This window comes from Protomyctophum parallelum (genome assembly GCF_964188405.1).
Source record: "Protomyctophum parallelum genome assembly, chromosome: 22".
NCBI lineage: Eukaryota > Metazoa > Chordata > Actinopteri > Myctophiformes > Myctophidae > Protomyctophum > Protomyctophum parallelum.
In genome coordinates, this window is record NC_139714.1 from 7917020 (window position 1) to 7936053 (window position 19034).

General features: G+C 42.4%; 1 protein-coding gene across 1 annotated transcript in view; it reads right to left on the reverse strand.

Annotated features, from left to right (window-relative positions):
• Window positions 1-1616: 1616 nt before the first annotated feature.
• The window catches only part of nampt1 (nicotinamide phosphoribosyltransferase 1), a 39938-nt gene continuing 22520 nt past the window's right edge, over window positions 1617-19034 (reverse strand). Inside the window, exons 5-11 of the mRNA XM_083758169.1 lie at window positions 15925-16083; window positions 14828-14964; window positions 12440-12665; window positions 11426-11545; window positions 10552-10692; window positions 9725-9859; window positions 1617-7099 (exon numbers count right to left, since the gene is read on the reverse strand). Coding sequence (XP_083614295.1) covers window positions 6986-7099; window positions 9725-9859; window positions 10552-10692; window positions 11426-11545; window positions 12440-12665; window positions 14828-14964; window positions 15925-16083 — 1032 coding nt within the window. The 3' untranslated portion in view covers window positions 1617-6985. The remainder of the gene's footprint in view (window positions 7100-9724; window positions 9860-10551; window positions 10693-11425; window positions 11546-12439; window positions 12666-14827; window positions 14965-15924; window positions 16084-19034) is intronic.

The window sequence follows — 19034 nt, forward strand, 5'->3', positions numbered from 1 at the left end:
TTTCTAAACAGGTATAAGAGATAATAATATTAAAGTAATAATAATAATAAAGATAATAATATTAAAGTAATAATAAAGTACAACTAAACATAATAATGGGAAGTAGGAAGTAGAAAGTAAGTTGATACAGAACCCCTAAGACGGCCTCCTTCGATGTGTCTGGATGTCCGGGTCTTTGGATTGGACACTAGGCTATATTAGTCAGCTGTGTACCAGAGTGCAGGTTAACAAGCAGCAAATGCAGTCAGACCGTTGGTGGCACACACGCAGCCTTTGAACCCAGACCAAAGTCTGGAGGGCAGAAGCTTCAACTGAATTCAGGAATTTCATGAATGACTTCAGTTTCAGTGCCCTTTGGGCAAGGCACTTATACCCATGCAGCCCATGGCCCAGAGGATCAGTGCCCTTTGGGCAAGGCACTTACCCATTCAGCCCATGGCCCAGAGGATCGCTGCTTAATGGCTGAGCAAGCAAGGCTGCGTGTGGTTGTAGAGAATGTGTTGAACAGCAGGGGCGTCTCTGCTAAGTCAGCTTACTTTTCACAGGCTATATAAAAAGCACATCACTTTAACTGCTCGACGGACCCGGTGGTGGACAAAGTACTGGACTGCAGTACTCAAGGAAAATTATAGATATGCCCATGGTCAATTTATTACTCAACTGCAAGGGTAACCTTCTCTGATCTTCTCGAACCTCATGTCTCCACCGTTCCCTCAGGTCCAATGAAGCCAACCTCCTGCAGGTCCCCAAGGCCAAGTACCGTACCTGGGGGGTGGGTTATATCTGTTGCATCAGAGATGCCCCCTCCCTCCTCTCCTTCAAAACCCACCCACCTCCTCAAGATAGCTTTTCCCAGCTGAGGTCTGGATAAGATGTCCCCCCACTCATGGTTTATGTAATCAGCTTATAACACTAGCCTAGCGGTATATAACAACAGGTATAAGCAATCACAATGCTACATCATAACATTAAAGACTGATAAGGTCAGGTTTCATAATCAAACTTCACAATTACTGGTCACTCACTGACTCTCGCCAGGATCAGTGTATTATAATTCTCAACCCAAGAGATTATATTACATTATAAGTATAACATGTCTAAGTTACAACTGGTATATAAATATTTTAAAAAGGTCTGAGTGTCCAGCAATTGTTATGGGCCTACTTTATATAATGCACTATTATTGTTATAAAGCAAGGGTTTTCATACAGTATGAACCAGGGACCACCATTGGACTAGTGAAGAAACACGGGGAAGGTTGCCGTATATTCGAGAAATCGATTGGTGGCTCTTCCAAGAGAGATTTTGCGCTCTCATTAGAAGGCGGGTGTAAATGCCATCCAGCCATTTCCAACCAGGTCATTTAGTGCACTGTTCCTCAACTAGTGGCCAAATTTTCTTTAATAATAAAGCAGTCTGCATCTGCCCCCAGAAACAGCCTATTGCAATATCAGTATCAATTGACAATGCAATTATTCTTATCTGTCAAAAAGTCAGTATTGTGCATCCCTAACAGTGTAGGGCAAAAACAGGAGGGGGCCTCCTGTTTTATATATACAGCACTGATGGACTATGTGGCTAAAAAGATGGCGGTTGAATTAATTGAACGTTTCAAATTGACATGGTGATATCTTTAATCATTGTGTTTGTTGACAATATAGCAACAGTTATGTTAGTTAAAATATCAGAGACATCTGTGTTGGGAGAGAATTTTGGGACAACCAACATATACATACAAGTAAAACAACTGAAAAGAAAATATAAGTCACTCATATTCACATTTTTTTTCCATAGAATACAGAGGCATTCACAAAAATGTCACTCAATCGCACACACGCACACGGATGCTAAAAGCTTTGAGTCACAAAAAAAAAATACAACAAAAAAAAAGGTCATACTGCCAGTACACCCAAGCAGGTTTGGATCACTTTTCTGTTGGTATAAAATTGGTCATTTAGACAAAAAATAACAACATCTAGTAGTATGTCTGTCTCCTTAAAACCTGCGTTGTGCATACTCCTTTTTCAATCAAATAAGTTGTATGTACAGTGCACATGAGGAGGCAGTATGGCCGTATCTCACATAAGTAATGCTCTTTACTACAATAATTCAGACATTTTCTTTTGTTGATTTTTTTCACCTTTGTCATACAAAATAATATAGATTTATAAGATTTATTTTCTGAGGTAAGAACTGAGGATTGTATCAAAATAGTAAAATCAAAACTGTACTAAAAGTACCCCCTCACTGGAAACAAAGAGACGCAAAAGGACAACTGCTGCTTGCTTGATGTAGAAACTTGTTGGAACAACAAAATGGGGGTTTCAATATTGTACACAAATACATTCCAGGACAAGAAAAAAGGACAAGAAAAAGACAAAGACAGAAAAGGTAGGCCTATAGCTGCATATCTGCATTATGTTTCAGCAATAAGATTAGTTATATCAATTTTACACCATTTTTAAATCAGTTTGGCCAAGTGCGTTGTCTGTACATTATGGACTATGGAGGGAAATCTTTCTTTGAATTGACAAAAGCCTTATGACACCACAAAACAACTGGACAATGGCATTCCACTGCTGCTTCCGAGGAATGAGTTTGAAGACCTGGTCATAATTCTATGTATTTTCCATGATCAAACCAATCTCCACCATTTGTTTCTGGTTGTATAACTATTTGATCCATGTGCTACTTACTGTATGCTACTTCCTACAGGGGAAAAAAAGCTATACGGCCTCAACACGGCAATGTGACAAATCATTCCTTAGAACATGGGTATGATACACCAGAGAGAGGGCGAAAAAAGGGAGATGATCAACTCAAGAATGTGAATCTTATGATCCTATTTACACCTGGTAAAATGCTAAACCTATTTAAGATAAAAGTATCAAGTAAAGTCCCCCATCCAGGTACTCCAAGTAGGCTGAATATCACCTGAATAATCACCGCTAATAATTGCTCTTAAATCACTGGGAAGGTTGACATATAGTACTATTCTTGGGAATGCCCTCAGTTTTCGTCCACCTTGAAATGGGTGGGGACATCACCACTATTAATCTGAAGGAAACACTCCAGACACAGGCGTCCCTGTTCTGGGCAAACATTCAGCAAAAATAGCCCTCTAGGCTCTTTTTTCCCCCTCTACACCAAATATCTTGAAAATAGCCGATCTACCAGGGGCAGCGATAGCAGTGATTAAGGCACGTACCCGATAGGCTCTGATGCATGACAATGAGTCCCTGGTTCAATTCCCAGGCTGGCTGGACCTTTGCTGAATGCCCCTTCCAAACTAACTATGCTAGTTTTTAGGTCTATAGCCTACTGTAACCATCAATAAGCAAAACAAAAGAAAATAAATTGTGTTTTTTTGTTAACGAAATAGCCAATATACAACCTCACAATGCATCGCAAATGCCATGCGTTGTGAGCTTGTAGATCTGCCATCTTCACTGATTTTTCCCATAATTGGGGTTCAAGTGGCTAAGACAGCTGAAATAATGTGGTAGTGCAAATCCAATCCAGGGATGGTATGGAACTGTCAACAGTATAACATGCAGCAGTGGAGTGCATCCTCATCTATGCAATAAAAGGTGTGGTTTGGCAACATGGCAGCTGAGAACAGTTGACAGTTGGACAAGGAAGGTAGTGCGCAACGCATCCAGATTGGAGGACGTGATCATCTCCCTATATGGCTTGATTAGTAAAGAAGGGCTTTGAAGTTCTCAAAAGACCCCTCTCTCACGTGGTTAAAACGGTTTTCTTTTGCATTTCCTTACCTCTCACACAAGATACATTAAGAAACTCCCGGTTCCAGAACGGCACACATCCGTAAACGCCACGCCTGACACAATGAAAAATGGCTTTGATGCGAGCGACACTGACGCAAAGGCTGCATTTGATGACGCAAGCGTCTTGACACTTTTCAGTGAGCCAGGCCTTTCCGACACTCCAAACATGCACTGCAGGCCACAGGCAGGTTGAATAAATTGTGCAATAATGTTCGTCTTATTCTGTTATTGTTTAAGTAAGCTCACCAAGACAGACAAATTCCAATCACTCATGTAGACATGGCAATAAAGTATTGGCTTTCGAACTATTTCCAGGACAATATCTACTGACGGTTGCTTTCCTTCATTGGTTGTACAGTCAGGCAGTTAATACAAAAAAATAGGGGCAAAATTATTTTGAGCTTTTTCAAAACATTTAAACACATTTTGGAACCTGCGTCTCTCGCCGTTTCTTGTTGACACCATGTATCACTAGAGTGTCACAGCAATGCCTTATCTCCATCTGCAGACAATAACGCCATCAACATACAGTAGGGAAGAGAGCCCTCCTGTTCCACCCATCAGCAAACACATTTCCACGAAAGGAACATTATACCAGTCTTGTATAAAAGAAATAAATCTGTGCGCACACGTACGCACACCCACACACACAGCAAGCACATACTGGGTACACATTCATTCCAGTGCAGACACATCAATAGCAACATTTAACATGGACACACTGTAGCTGTCATTAAAGCACATGGCAAAAGGTTTGTCTCCATTCCTGTGAAGACTGACTCTGTGAGCCGCCTCTATACGCAAGTCTTGGGGTTGTATTAGAGCAGGTTGTTAAACAAGTGCACTCACCGACCTAAAGACCTAAATCAGGATTAATGGGGGTAAATAATCTCAATTAAATCGAATGCCTTCGACAGGGGAAATCAAGTTTTAAAAATGTAAAATAAAATACATTTTGAGATTACAGATTGGGGCCTTTAAAGTCATGAATGCATTATGTGAAACCAGCCAGGTTCGCCAGAGAAAACGTCACAACTGCACCTTTCTGCAAAAAACCCAAAATGGATAAATGTTTTAGTTGCCAAAACGCTGCGTGACCCAAACCCTTGTGTTTGTAGATCCAGATTTAATCCTGCATTTTTACGCGAGTACATTATAACCGAAAATATTATGTCCCTATGATTGATTTGACTCCTCAGTGTTCATTTAACAAATAAATTGGTACAAAATGTAACCAAATGGACCCGGTTATATGTGTACACTCTGTCTCGAGTGTCAGATCTGCAAAGGGTCCATTTGAACCAGTGCGGTACGTAACTCAAGCGGCGCTTAATCAACTGCAGCGGGCATCGCAGTCGCTCGCCTCAGTGCGACCAGTCCACTGGACCAACGGCTCGCTCGGGGGCACCTCACGTGCACGAGCCCACTGCCGACGGCATGCCTGCCTTGAAACGTGCAACAATCCGTGGTTTACCAAATGGACCCGTTAGGGTTTATTTGGTTCCATTTGTACACTCTCAGAGTTACAGACCCATAACAGACCCATTTACAGGAACGCACATCGGCAACGTTTCTTCTCTGGCGATTGGGTTGTGAGAATAACGATCCACAATACAATGACTCGCAGGTGCACCGATAACATTTTGTTTTGCAAATACAAAGAACACGTACTCATGTTTGAGTAGTTTCCCTTGATAATTTTTGGGCTCTCGATCGTGAGGAACGAAAGTTTAAAGACTTTAAATGCTAGCATCACTTTCAAATTATTAAATGAATCTCAAATAACGAGTACATGTCTGGTATTTCTACTGACTCCTGTTCCAGTAAATGCTGTCGGTGCACCATTAGACAAAACTATTTGCTTCCTTCACATAACAGTTGAGTAGATTCGTACATTTAAAAAATAAAAACAACTCTGTATACAATACACCGGGGGAAGCGGGGCACGGTCATCAGGGTGTGCGTGTCTTCATATTAAACAGAAAAAAAAAACAGTTAATTTAACAAACGGAACCTTGGAGTCGAGTTAAATTAGCGACATGGATGTTTCTGTGTTCCACTTTCCACTTTCTCTCTGACTGATGGTCATGTTCTCTTTCGTGTTCCTACAGGGTCGCAGACGATGCACTTTAACCACTTGAACCCTAGTGTCCCTATTCTGCCATGTCATGATAATAATCCACAACATTTGTTTACAATACTGCCCTACAAAGCGAAAGTGCAGTGATAATAGGTTTAAAAAATGTTTCAACTGGTCAGCCAAATGAGATATCGGCAAATAAGTGATATTACACCAATTGTAAATATGTTCTTGAGGTAAATGTTTATCACCTAAAATCACAAAGGCTAATTTCACCTTTGGATACGCAAATACGTCGGGTGTGTCCAAAAACGTAGTCACTGCACCTTCTGTAAGGCAGAATAGCCGATCTACAAACGAGGAGTTTGCTGACCTGGCCCGCCGTGGCCAACAGAGTATATAGGGCTTAAGTGGTTACAGCCTTCAGGCGAAGTGTTGTGAGTTTGATGATCCCGCTATTTTTGGTGAGTGACACCAGCGCGCAACGCTGATTCATGTCACATCAACCCACTCTCTCCCTCTATTCTTCTAACTCGCTCCATCACACACTTTCTTCAAATTTTCCCTCACTTTCCTCTCCACTTCTCTTCCAGGCGATGGATCGTGCCAACTGGGGGTGGGGTGTGTGAGTGTGTGTGTGTGTGTCATCGGTTGGAGGTGTGTGTATGGGTGGGCTAGTTTGTGGGAGTTTTTCCCCCACATCCGCTGCTCGGCACCACTTCACCGTCGGCAGACAGTTTCATAGACAGTTTGATTCGGTACGTTGGGTCCTTCCAGGGACATTCAGGATGTTATTTTACCACTTTTACACTGGCCTCCCTATTTTGGGCATGTCCTCATAGGTGAAAACATAAAACTTTCAGAAAATGGCAACATTTGATGATCTACAAACTCTTGTAGATCAGCTATATTTGCTATTACGACAAAGTAATAGGGCTTTGTTTTTATGGTGTGTGTGTGTTGGTGGGGCGGGGGTGTTCTATTAGCAGTGTGTGCTACCTCCAGTTGTCATTGTGGGTGGAGTGTGGTTGGGGGGGACGGGGCAGGGCGGGGTATGACGAGACATCGGAGGCCAAAAGGTCATGGGGGTCAGGGGTGAGGGGTCATTGAAGGGCTCTCAGAGCACCTGGGCGGCCAGCTTCTCCTCTTGGAGTTTGGCATTGTCTCTGACTTCGTCAAATGTGTACGTCTGCACGACCTTGCCGTTCTGGAAAACCGTGCGCAGCAGGTCCTGGAGCGATTGAGGGAGGGAGAGAGAGAGACACAGAGAGAGAGAGAGAGAGAGAGAGAGAGAGAGAGAGAGGTAGATGAGTGTCTCTTTCTGTGTGTGTGTGTGTGTGTGTGTGTGTGTGTGTATATATATATATATATATATACACACACACACACACACACACACACGTCTCTGTGATGTACACTGTACAGTATACTAGTGTATACTATATGCACACCCAATACTGATTGTATTGTATATGTACATCTAGTATAAAGCCTGTCATTTTAAAAATTATTCTCGATTATTTTTCTGTTCTACTTTTTACATTTCTTTCTACCGTTTTCTATTGCATTGCCTCATTGTTGAAATGCACAATACAAATACACTTTCCTAGTTTCTTTGCCTGTATATTTACGTCTTTTCTTGTTCATTGTATAATTCAAAGTATTCCTTTCATATATTGAAGTTTAATCTTCATTCGGTTCATTCCCACCAGGGCTCGCTGGAGCATCCGTTTCCATCCTCTCCTGTTCTCCTGAGTCTGCCATCTTCCTCGGTCACTCCAGCGTCCAGCATGTCCCGTTTGGCCTTCCCCTTTCTCCTCCTTTGACCTAATGCACCCTTCCATCCATGATCCCTCGTCTGCACATACAGCATGTCCAAAACCATAGACGTATAAAAGGTAGACGCCCCTTCTGGCTCTGGAGCGCATGTGCTCAAGGGAGGGCAAAGATTTCCCGAGATTCCTTACGAAGCACCGCGGAAGCACGAGTGCATGTTCGGGTCTGATAAGTCCCGGGAAAAGATTGGCGCTGTGATTGGCCAGTAGATCACTTGAGTGACAGCGTGACGATGCATGCCTTCCACCACTTCCGGCGTACTTCCTCCCCCCAGTGTGATTTGTTCCGCCCCTCCTTCGACACACATGGCTCCAACAAACTGCAGCGGCCAATGAGGCATCTATTTATTTAAATTAGTGGTGGGCATAGATTCATTTTTTTAATCTAGATTAATCTCACTGCAATTCTGGAGTTAATCTAGATTAATCTAGATTAAAATGGCTCATTTGAACTCTGCCGAAAGCATTGAAAATATGTGTGCGCTACCTAAATAATGACCAGAAGTAAATCCTTGAACGGGCCACGTGGCCCATTAGACCAGGAGCCCTATCATAATTGGTAATGAAAATATAATAATGTTCAATACGATGTACGTGTGTTATACATTGTTTATTCAGTTAAACACGAATAACCATAAACACGTTACCATACAGGCAATTTGAAACAGTGGGTGCAAGAACAACCCCCTTTTCTGGGATATGACATTAATTAAACTGTAAACCTAGAGGTGATGAAGAACTGTTTACAGTCAGTAGTTTGACGAACACTTTTCCCCGGAGCCATATTAGGTCACATTCTCACCTAATACTTCGGTAGACTCATGCGTATGGATTCTTGCATATTTAATTTGCTGCGGTTTGCCTTCACACTGTCATCCATAGCAATTGGAAACGCAGCAGGGGGGACCTTTATCAATGTGTTCCATTCATAAACCTAGCCTACAACACAGCCTACAACACAGTGAAAGCTATTGTGATAAAATTATACTCATAACGTGCATGTGTCGTGCCGTCTGGGACTGGACCCCCCCCCCCCCCCCCCCCCCCCTCTCTCTCTCACTATACGCACGCAGCCACAGTGCCACACACTGTTCTTTTTGGCATGGAGGCACAGCGCTGAGCGCACTGATATAACAGACAGCAGCGCAAAATGTTTACAGTTTATTGAGATGAAAGTTCCAGTCCCCACTAGTCCCCACACAGTGACAGCACTCCATGTTTACGGCACGCACAGACAGACAGAATATTCTGTAGGCTATAATACTATTACACTGCACTGCAGTGTTCTTCTTTCTTAAGCAATTGATTAATGTACACCTCGCGACCAGGGCTTCAGTCTCCTCATTCGACCACGTCTATCCACGGTAACGGGACATCGTTGCGCTGCGTAAAATATGCTTTCTCCGTCTCCAACTGTGTTCAGCTCCTCACCCGCCACATTGTTTGCTTCATTTCCTTTATTTACTGCGGATTGCACCGAGGTTTCCATTGGGAAGCTTCTTGTAAAGAAATTTCCCCTGAAGCAAACCCGGGTTCACAGAGTCCTGCATGCTGACGTTTGATGTGGCACGACGCACTGTTCATTAATTTCACCCGTGTCCGGTTAGGTTAGGATTTGTTACCGCCCTGCTCTCAGAGTAATTTATTTCACCTTGTCCCTGTTAGGTTAGGACTTCTCCCTCCCACAGAGTAATTCCGCCAGGTAAAACTATCAAAGTGAAATTCCTAGTTTGCTCGCTTTATGCAGTCAATGCAGACCCAGCTCCCAGACCCAACTTTGAGAATAGATTAATGGCGATAATTTTTTTGACGCGCGATAATATTCTCGCGTTAACGCAGCACGTTAACGCCGATAACGGCCCAGCATTAATTTAAATGAATATCCTTTCTCAACCTCGCCCCTCTCGTTTTACCCTGTGGCTGATCCTCATCTACTGAATCGTAGCATCCTCAACCCTGCTCGTCACTCCTGAAGAGAATTAAACTGAAGTTTAATATATTAGACTTCAGGTTCCACTCACCTCTCCATACTCCTCCAGGTCTCCCCTTCCCTCCTCCAGGGTGACGAATTCTCCGCTCTGCGTCCTGTGCAGGGACAGACGACCTTTCTTTGACCTCTTGTTAGGGTCCGCCACCGGGTCTTTGAACACATTCACCTGGAGAGAGCGTGCGCGCGCGCACACACACACACACACACACACACACACACACACGCACACACACACGCACACACACACAGTTCAGATGAATAGAATGTTAAAACCTCTGTAGTGCAACGTCTCCCACATAACCGCAACATTAAATATGAAAGTGCAACATCAATGCATTGCAGTGTTGATTTCGTCGACTAAAACTAAGACGAAAAATGTTCGTCGACTGCCTTTTCTCACTTACGAAAACTACATGGAAACTAAGCTACGATAACTAAAATTAAGACTAAATATACTGACAATTTTGTCAACAAATAAAAACTAGACTAGTGGACAAGAGATCCAGTCATTTGACAATTAGTGGCATGCTAGTTGCAAGTATAAAATGAGCCATTGCGACGGCATCGAGGCCCGCCAAAATACATTTTAGTCGACTAAATCACCTGCAGATTTAGTCGACTAAAATCTCATGATATTTAGTTGACTAAAACTAGACTAACACTAAGACATTCCAGGTGACTAAAATGTGACTATGACTAAATTTGCTGCCAAAAACAACACTGATGCTGTTGAAGATGCCCGATATATATACTCCCAACTCCATTTATACCGCATGACGATGTCCTGCGCCAAAAACCAACGCAAGTTACATGACTGTTATGATTAGGTGCAGTGTACACATGCTGTGTGTTTCTCACCCCCAGGCCATTGGTGACCACGTAACTACACTTGAAGGAGCAATTGAGCAGATCCCGGGTCAGTTTCTGCAGCAGGGCTCCTCCGGAACCAAACGCTATGTTCTCAATGGACCATCTGTGTTGCTTCATGCCTTCCACAATCTGACGTATGGGGAGGGGGGGAACGAACACACACACACACACACACACACACACACACACACACACACACACACACACACACACACACACACACACACACACACACACACACACACACACACACACACACACACACACACAGATTAAAGCAAAACCCCTCAAAAAAAGTGTGAAATGAGCCCCCAACTCTGGCGCTGTTTCCCAACACAATAGAAAAGTATGATGTTTTGGTAATAGCGTTTCTGCTGTTCATACTCCAACCAACGAAATCACAGACTTGGGGCTCCATTTTCCTTATCCCTAAACTTCTTTGTCTTTTTTTTACTATTTTGCAAAACATTTTTGAATAGTTAAAATGGCCAGTCTACAAGCTCACAAAGTGTCAATGTAGATTGGCTAGCTGAACTATTAATTTTTTTTTTCCGAAATAGTAAAAAAAGGCAAAGAAGTTTAGGGATAAGGGGTTTAGCGAGAATGGAGCCCTGAGGCTTTAACCTATTCTGGACGGGAACCCCTTTTGGTGTTTTAACTAAGCATTATGTTATACTACTACAAAATAGCAGATCTACAAGCTCATAGTGCGGCACTCAGTGCAGGTCTGCTATTTTTTTTAAATCGTAAACATGCACAAATCTTTGAATATATATTCTTTCAGAGCGAACGCTTTTTTTATTTCGACGTCAGGCCTAAATGGGCCTAATTTGCTTGTATGTGTGTGTGTGTGTGTATGTACCTCCTGCAGGGTGTTGATATCAACTCCATCTCCTTGTATGACTCTGATGTACGGAGGTAGAACCTTATAACCTTTAGAGTTCTCCACAGGAATGAACTTCTTACCCAGGATCTCCAAGACCTGATGGAAGGACAAGGGCAGAGAGGAGACGAGACGAGACGGGAAGAGAGAGAAGAGGAGGAGAAAGTGGAGGAATGGGGAAATGAGTGTGTCCGTCTGTGCGTCGCAGAAAAACAAAACGTTTTTCACATTTTTTATGTTACGTGTCCAATATCTGAAAATAAAAATAAACGGAAGCCTTCCCAGAACATTTGCGCCACACAGCAGTATAACTGGAACGACTTGCATTGTTCTATTCTAGACATACATTTCGTCCCATGGTGTCCTAGTTATAATTTTCCTCTATGAAACTGTGCGCAGCTGCTGGACATGAGACAAATTAATTAGAGCGACAGAGAGAGAGGAGTGTGTGTGTGTGTACGGGTGTGCGTCAATTTAACAATGGTGCAGACGAACAGAAATCAGCGATCGACGTTTGCGCTACTCTATGCCAAATTGAAGTGGACTCGGACCCAGACTTTTTTTTTCTCCCTGGAAATAAAAACGTCTGTGTTTCCGAGGCTATCCGCCGCCACTCCTTTTTGCTTTTTATGTAAATATACCTTTTGTTGCCGAGCTTTTAACGATATTAAAAGCTTGGTATTTGTATTGTATGCATTTGTAGCGGCAGCCACCGTTATTTTTGTTTATTATTGTTAATATTATTATTCAGTCTGTAGTTTATAAAGTGTCATGATAAATATAGGTATATGCATTTATTGCTATATCCATATATATATTTATATCGATTTTACTAGTAATATATTATATATATATACAGTATTTAGTAGACTAAAACTAGACTAACACCAAGACATTCCAGGTGACTAAAACCAAGTGAAAACTATTCAAGAGACTATGATGACTAAAACTAAAATAGAAATGTGCTGCCAAAAACCAACACTGGTCCTATACCTTCAGCACCGTGTCCAGAGGGTTTCCAGAGTCCGGTCGGACCACCAGGGGGGCGTCTGCCTTGCGCATCTCTATGAGACTCCTCAGGTCCTCGCCCCAGATCTTCTCACAGGCGTTGTAGATGTCGTAGCTGTCGCTGACGATGGACACGGGAACGCTGGGGAACTGCTTTATGATGTGCTCGAAGGCATCCTTCTCGTGATCCTTACCCCATGCTGTGATGGTGCTAGAAGAGAGAGAGATCAATTACCAAAGGGTGTAGAAGCCATTTAACCCATTTAGGCCTGAAAAAAGTCTTCTAAATCCACCAGTTTTCTGAAATAAATATTTTCACCATTTAAAAAAAATAGCAGATCTACAAGCTCATGTAGATCTGCTATTTTTCAATAGCTAAATTATAACATGTTTAAAACACCAAAAGGGGTTCCCACCCAAAATGGGTTAACAGTTTTTTGTATTTTCTTCTTATTATTATTATTTCTGTTATTTAGCCTTAGTAGTTTTGAGAGTATTATTTAGATAATTGAACGTATTGGTATTAATTATGGACAGGTGTGGGGGGGAAATTATGCACCTACGTGGAGACACGGTTGTTACCAGCAACCGTTTGTATTATGCACTTTATTTCCAGTAAAAGCAAAGCAAAATGAATGCAAATTCTTCATGCCTGCGTAAACCTACAGCCATAGAATGGGTGCATCAGTGGGTTTGTCAATGAATTGTTTGAAAGGCGACACAAACAGCACCTTACAACAAAGGAGAGTATTGAGAATGTAATGCGAATATTGTATTGTGAGTGAGTATGTGTGTGTGTGTGTGTGTTTATGCGTTTGTGTTTAAAAAAAATAGCCATCTACAAGGCAAGCTCACAAGTCACAACACATCACATCATGTGTTGTGAGCTTGCAGATCAGCTATTTTTGAACACCTTTGAAAGTATAAAATAGCGCTTAAGCGAGCAAGAGAGAGAGAGAGAGAGAAGGGGAGAGAGGAAGGGAAAAGAATAAGACAAACGGTGATTAAAAATCAGATTTATAGCCTGGAAGACTAAAAGACACATTTGAGGATAAATAGGAGGAGGAAAAAAAGAGTGAAGGACTGAAGTAGGATACGTGCAAGGTAATAATAAAACAGAACAGCATCACCAGAAGGCGAGAACAGTAGCAGTTCATTTACTGTAGTAATATTCAAAGTTCAAACGTTTTCCAGGAGGGGGCAGCATGGACCAAATTTCTACTGAAGGACAGACTAAGACAGAACTCTGAGTCAGCAAAAATAACTTTATTCTAAGCCATTTCTCCTTCATTAGCAACTTTTACAGGCAGCCATGACAATAGAGAAAAGTTTTATTTTGCTTAGTCACAGTCACACACACATTGAATTGTGTGTGTGTGTGTTGTCTGTAATGTTTCTGCCTTTCATCAATACATCTTCCTCCCTTTAAAAAGACAATTAAAGGGGCATTCCACTCATTTTCAACATTTTACTATGTCATTAATATAAATATTGATTATAAATAATCAAAAAAAGCCCCCCCCCCCCATTCTGTGTTTCCTAGAACTGGAGGTCTGAAAGAAATCATTAACATGGTGAATCACATCTTGATGACATCATCAAGATGTGATTCACCATGTTAATGATTTTAGGTCTAAGGTATATTAATGAAATGTTGAAAATGAAAATGGTATTCCCCTTTAATATGTGACCACAGATATGCTCAGAGTTCCCCTGGCCCGTCCATTTCATGGAAATGTGTACAGTGTGTGTGTGTGTGTGTGTATATATATATATATATATATAGTGTAATTAATATGCATTTCAGGTAAGTTAGCGTGTCTGCAGTGTGGAAGTGGAATTTCACTGAGTCTACACCCACGAGGAGGGGACCAAACACAGCGGGTGATTACATAACGGTTGCCATGACAATGACCCCCCCCCCACACACACACACACAACACAGGTATGGGGATGATTGGTGTACTGGAGCAGCACTAACTGTTCTAGTGGCAGTAAACAGGCATCATTATGTGTGTGCGCTTTTATTAGTGAGAGAAAGAACGAAAGAGAGAGAGGGGGGAGAGAGAGAGAAGTGGGGTAGCATAAACTGGCAGAGTGCAGTGAAAACTAGGCAAGAAAATGGAACATGAGAGAAAAAAAAATGAATAGCAAAGAGTCAGAGAACAGAAGAGGAAAGATAGAATGAGGCGGAGTGTGAGATCAGCTTCACAGCAACTAATATCATCAGTGTGAATTATGCAATCCATCTATCGTGTGCAGTGTGTGTGTGTGTGTGTGTGTACGTACATGCGCAGCTTGCATGTATAGTACCCCTGTGTGTGTGTGTGTGTGTGTGTGTGTGTGTGTGTGTGTGTGTGTGTGTGTGTGTACCTGTGCTCTGCAGCAGGGACAGAAAAACCCGGCACAGGGTCTTTGGTGCCGTAGTATTTCTTAATGACGCCAATACCAGCTACCGTGTCTGTGCCCTTAAAGTTGACCAGGTGGGCAGAGGCTCCTATACCAGCAGTCTGGACAAGAGAAGAGAGACGGACAGAAACATGCAAACATTAGCACGAAGTCGATCTGGATTTATAGATTAATGAGACGTATCAATTTCCTCCAGTGGCTTTGGCTTTCTGCACAAAGCAGCCTATTTTGACGCCAGATAACTAATTGTTTGATGTTGACTCTTGAATAGAGTGTTCATAGATTTTTACGTTCCCCTAGAGAATGGTTTATTCAAACCCCCGCCCCCCCCCCATATTTTCAATAAACTGACTGGCGTTCTGTCATAAACACCAAAGAAGTGATTAACTGAATGCTTTGCCATTCAACAACTTGAACAGCAACACTTCAGCAATCAACTGTAGCGAAATCCTTTTATCTTGACTTTATTTATCCAACAACTGGCATGTGAAGATCGGATGCCTTGTATAATATTCTCCAACTCGTTAGGGCTGTGGAACAGACATTGTGGTGTTGCGTTATTACTGTGTATTCCAAAACATCCATGTTTAGATTACCTTAAACACGAGTTCCATGGTCTAAATCTATATTTATACCCTACAAGGTAACAAAAGCTAAAACAATAATGGCGTGTGCCAGGACCCCAGCTACATGATTGCGTTAGGAACTAATGTGCTCCAGTCATGTTGGATTACACAGTCGCCGTAAAAACCTGTTACTCAACAAGCTCGTTGGCGTCATCAAATGTGAAAACTATAAAAGGAAAATATCTTAAAAGGGACAGGGAACTGACTGACGGCAATAATTCATTTTCCCCCACATTACAAGCAGGAACTGCATGGCGAGAGGAGGGGAGGGGAAATGGTGAAGCAAAAACATATGACTGATGCTTCACTTCCGTCACTGGAGTGCAGAAACCCCCCCCCCAGGAGCACCCATCGGCTGGGTGAATGCAGAAAAGAAATGTCCCCCCCTGCCCCAGGGCCCAATAAACACTCACTACTGTGTCCTGCAGTGAATACCTCTTGTGAAGACACTCCTCTGTAGCCGAAGTCATGCAGTTTATACTCCAGGCCCTCTAACTTCCCAGATGTCTCCAGGAGGTACTTGGCCAGAATCCTCTTCTGCTCTCTGGAGTTGGTTGCTACAGTGATGGGGTACCAGATCTGCACCAGGATGGTCTGACGACGGAGCCAGGAAGATGAAGAGGAGGAGGAGGAGGAGAGGTTGAAATATAAATGATTAGATAAAAGCTAGCAGAACAATAACACAATAAGCATTTTTTTTGTATTGCACCATCCATACTTAGAAGGTCAATGGGGGATTTACAAGCTCAATGGGGGATTTACAAGCAACTCCTGGACAAAGTAAATACAGCCCAGAAACAGTAGCGTGAGGCCTCTGGCAGGGCACAGGAGGCCTATAGCTTTGTTCGTGCCAAATCAACTTGTAAAGGGCAAGTCAATATTATTATGGCATGTGTGCATGTGTGTGTAGGGGCATGGTCAAGTTGTGCATGCCAAGTATGTGTGCATGTATTTCAATGGGAACAGCTATAGACCAGACACTAAGTCTGGGTGACATGTAACGACAGTCAACATACCATAATGGTACAATTCAATCTACTCAGGAAATACTGTAGGAAACGCCGTGAAACAGCCTTCAGCAGATCCAATGGAACAGCTAAAATGGTAGCAGATCCCATACTCTCTGGGCTTATCTTGATTAACCACATGATTTATGATTTGATTAATTTTATTTGCACAACATAATATACACATGCCTAATCCTAATTTATTTCCAAAGGAAAGATGAGCGTTTAGTTGTAGTGCCGGTGAGGTAAGAAACCATAGAGGGGGCTTATGCCAGAACCTCATCCTTTACATTACATACAATTATATTACAATGTATTAAAAGCTAAAAAATAAAACACAACAACAACACAAACATAACAATAATGGACAATAATACCATCTAAGCTTAGCGTCCTTATTCTGGGCATGTTAGAAAAGGTGGAGCTTTCATGAAACTAGGCAAACATTCAGCTATTTTTGGCAAAAGAGATTTGGTATCGGAAGGGGCAATATATTGACCCCTGGGGGGGAAGTCCTGTCAAGGAAGTGCAGCAGATGGTTTAAGTGATGTTGCACTATAAATAAAAATATTTTATACAGTATATAAAAAGAGTATTTATACAGTATATTACAGTATTGATACCAAGTAAAGGAATGAGCAGTGGTTCTCAACCTTTTCTGGATCAGGGCCCACCTTTCGGCTGTCGTGTTAAGTGGTCTGGTGGGTGGGCCGCGTGCATTTTCAGAGCAAGTTTGTTTTAATGAGCAATCAAATCGGTGGAATCAATCCAACTTGGATCAATGGAACTAACATGCTATAATTTAAGTTCCTATTTATCCGAAAGCATATTTTCAAGGTTTTAAAATAGTGTGTGCGCGTTACATCACATCTGAGGTTTTAAAGAATTCATGTTATTCACAATCTTTTTTTTTAGTGGTGCAACCACTCCTACAACCAGCAATGTCCGTGTACCTGTGTACCTGTGTGTAGTCATGAGCACGAGTGGTGTGCGCATGCGTGAAATTTGGAACGACACAGAGAAGGAATTGGTGTGTGTAGTGCCGTGCATGAACGCGGTGATATGTGAGATATGTGATCATTTATGTCCCGATTTGTACGGGACGCGAGCGGAGGAGTGGAGAGTCCAGACTTTTCCTGCATGCCTGCGTTGTGTGTGGGAGAACAGCTTCAGAAACTGTCACCAGGGCCAGGGGGCGGGCCCTATGTTTAGTTTAGTTTAGTTTATTCGCACAATAAAAAAAAACAGTACAAACTATAAAAAGTGCCCTTCTGGGCACAGGTCTCCACCAGGAGGATAGGAGAGTGTGTGATGTTTGGCAAAATATTTAGGAGTAATTTAAACATGTTTGTTTGGGTGTGTGACGTTTACATTGCCACAGCAAAAGTGGAACAAAACAATGAAAATTAGAGGTAAAAACACTTTTCGGCCAGTTATAGCGCCACCTTGAGGCCGAGTTGAAATTGTTCATGTGGCATTTCTTCCTCGGCCTAGTGGGAATGTGCGTGCACAATTTCACGGAAATCACGCGATGTGTTCATGATTTGCAGCATTTTGTTTGAAACTGAGCACTCCTGTGAACTTTGGAAGCCAATCTTAACCAATCAGGATGGAGTCTGAGAAATCTGAAAGACCCGTTTCGTTGAATGGCTCTAGAGAGACTGTGTACCAATTTGCGCGATGTTTGGACAAAATCTGTAGGTGTACTGTGCAAAAACTTGTTTTGCACAAAGCGGCCTCCTGGTGGCGCTATAACAGGCCGTTCTGGAAATTTTGGGGCAGAGGTTCATCGTTGGCATCCAGGGAGTGTGTGTGCAAAATTTGGCATCGACCGGGTTAACGGTGCGGGAGATTAGCTGCTCACGGACACACACACGGACGGACGGACGGACGGACGGACGGACGGACGGAGTGCAAAACATACTCTCCCCCCATGCCTTCGGCCTGGTGGAGACAAAAAACGGTAACATCAATAAAAGAGAAGTGTGTGCAGGTGAGAAAAGAAACCCATGGAGGGCTTATATGTGGTTCTCACCAAAGATATACAAATAGTAATATACAAATAGTAAGGAGACAAAGTAATCAAACATAGGTATGCGTCCCGTTGCGTGGGAGAACAGCTTCGTGTGAACAGCTATGTGTGTGTGTGTGTGTGTGTGTGTGTTAAGGGAAAGTGTCGCCCACCAAAACCACAACAGATAGTGAAACAAGTAGTCTTTTTAGCGACGACAATTGTGATGAATGAATGAAATATGCATGGAGGAAAGGGAGTAAACTACGACAGAGAGTTGGCTTCGTTAGGACTCAGGAGGATGCTTCTTTGGTAAAGTAAAAGTTTCTTTGTCCACTGCACTTGTTGCTGCTCTTGTACTTAATTTTTTGTACTCGCCAATACTGAGTACCGATACGATACTGCGTAACGACTTATTTCATCCCCTTTTTCTCATAGATGCAGATGGATCTCTGATCTATACACTTGTCAGTTGTCATTCATGCTTGTAGATTGGCTGTTTTTGGTGATTTGCTGCAGTGTTGGGT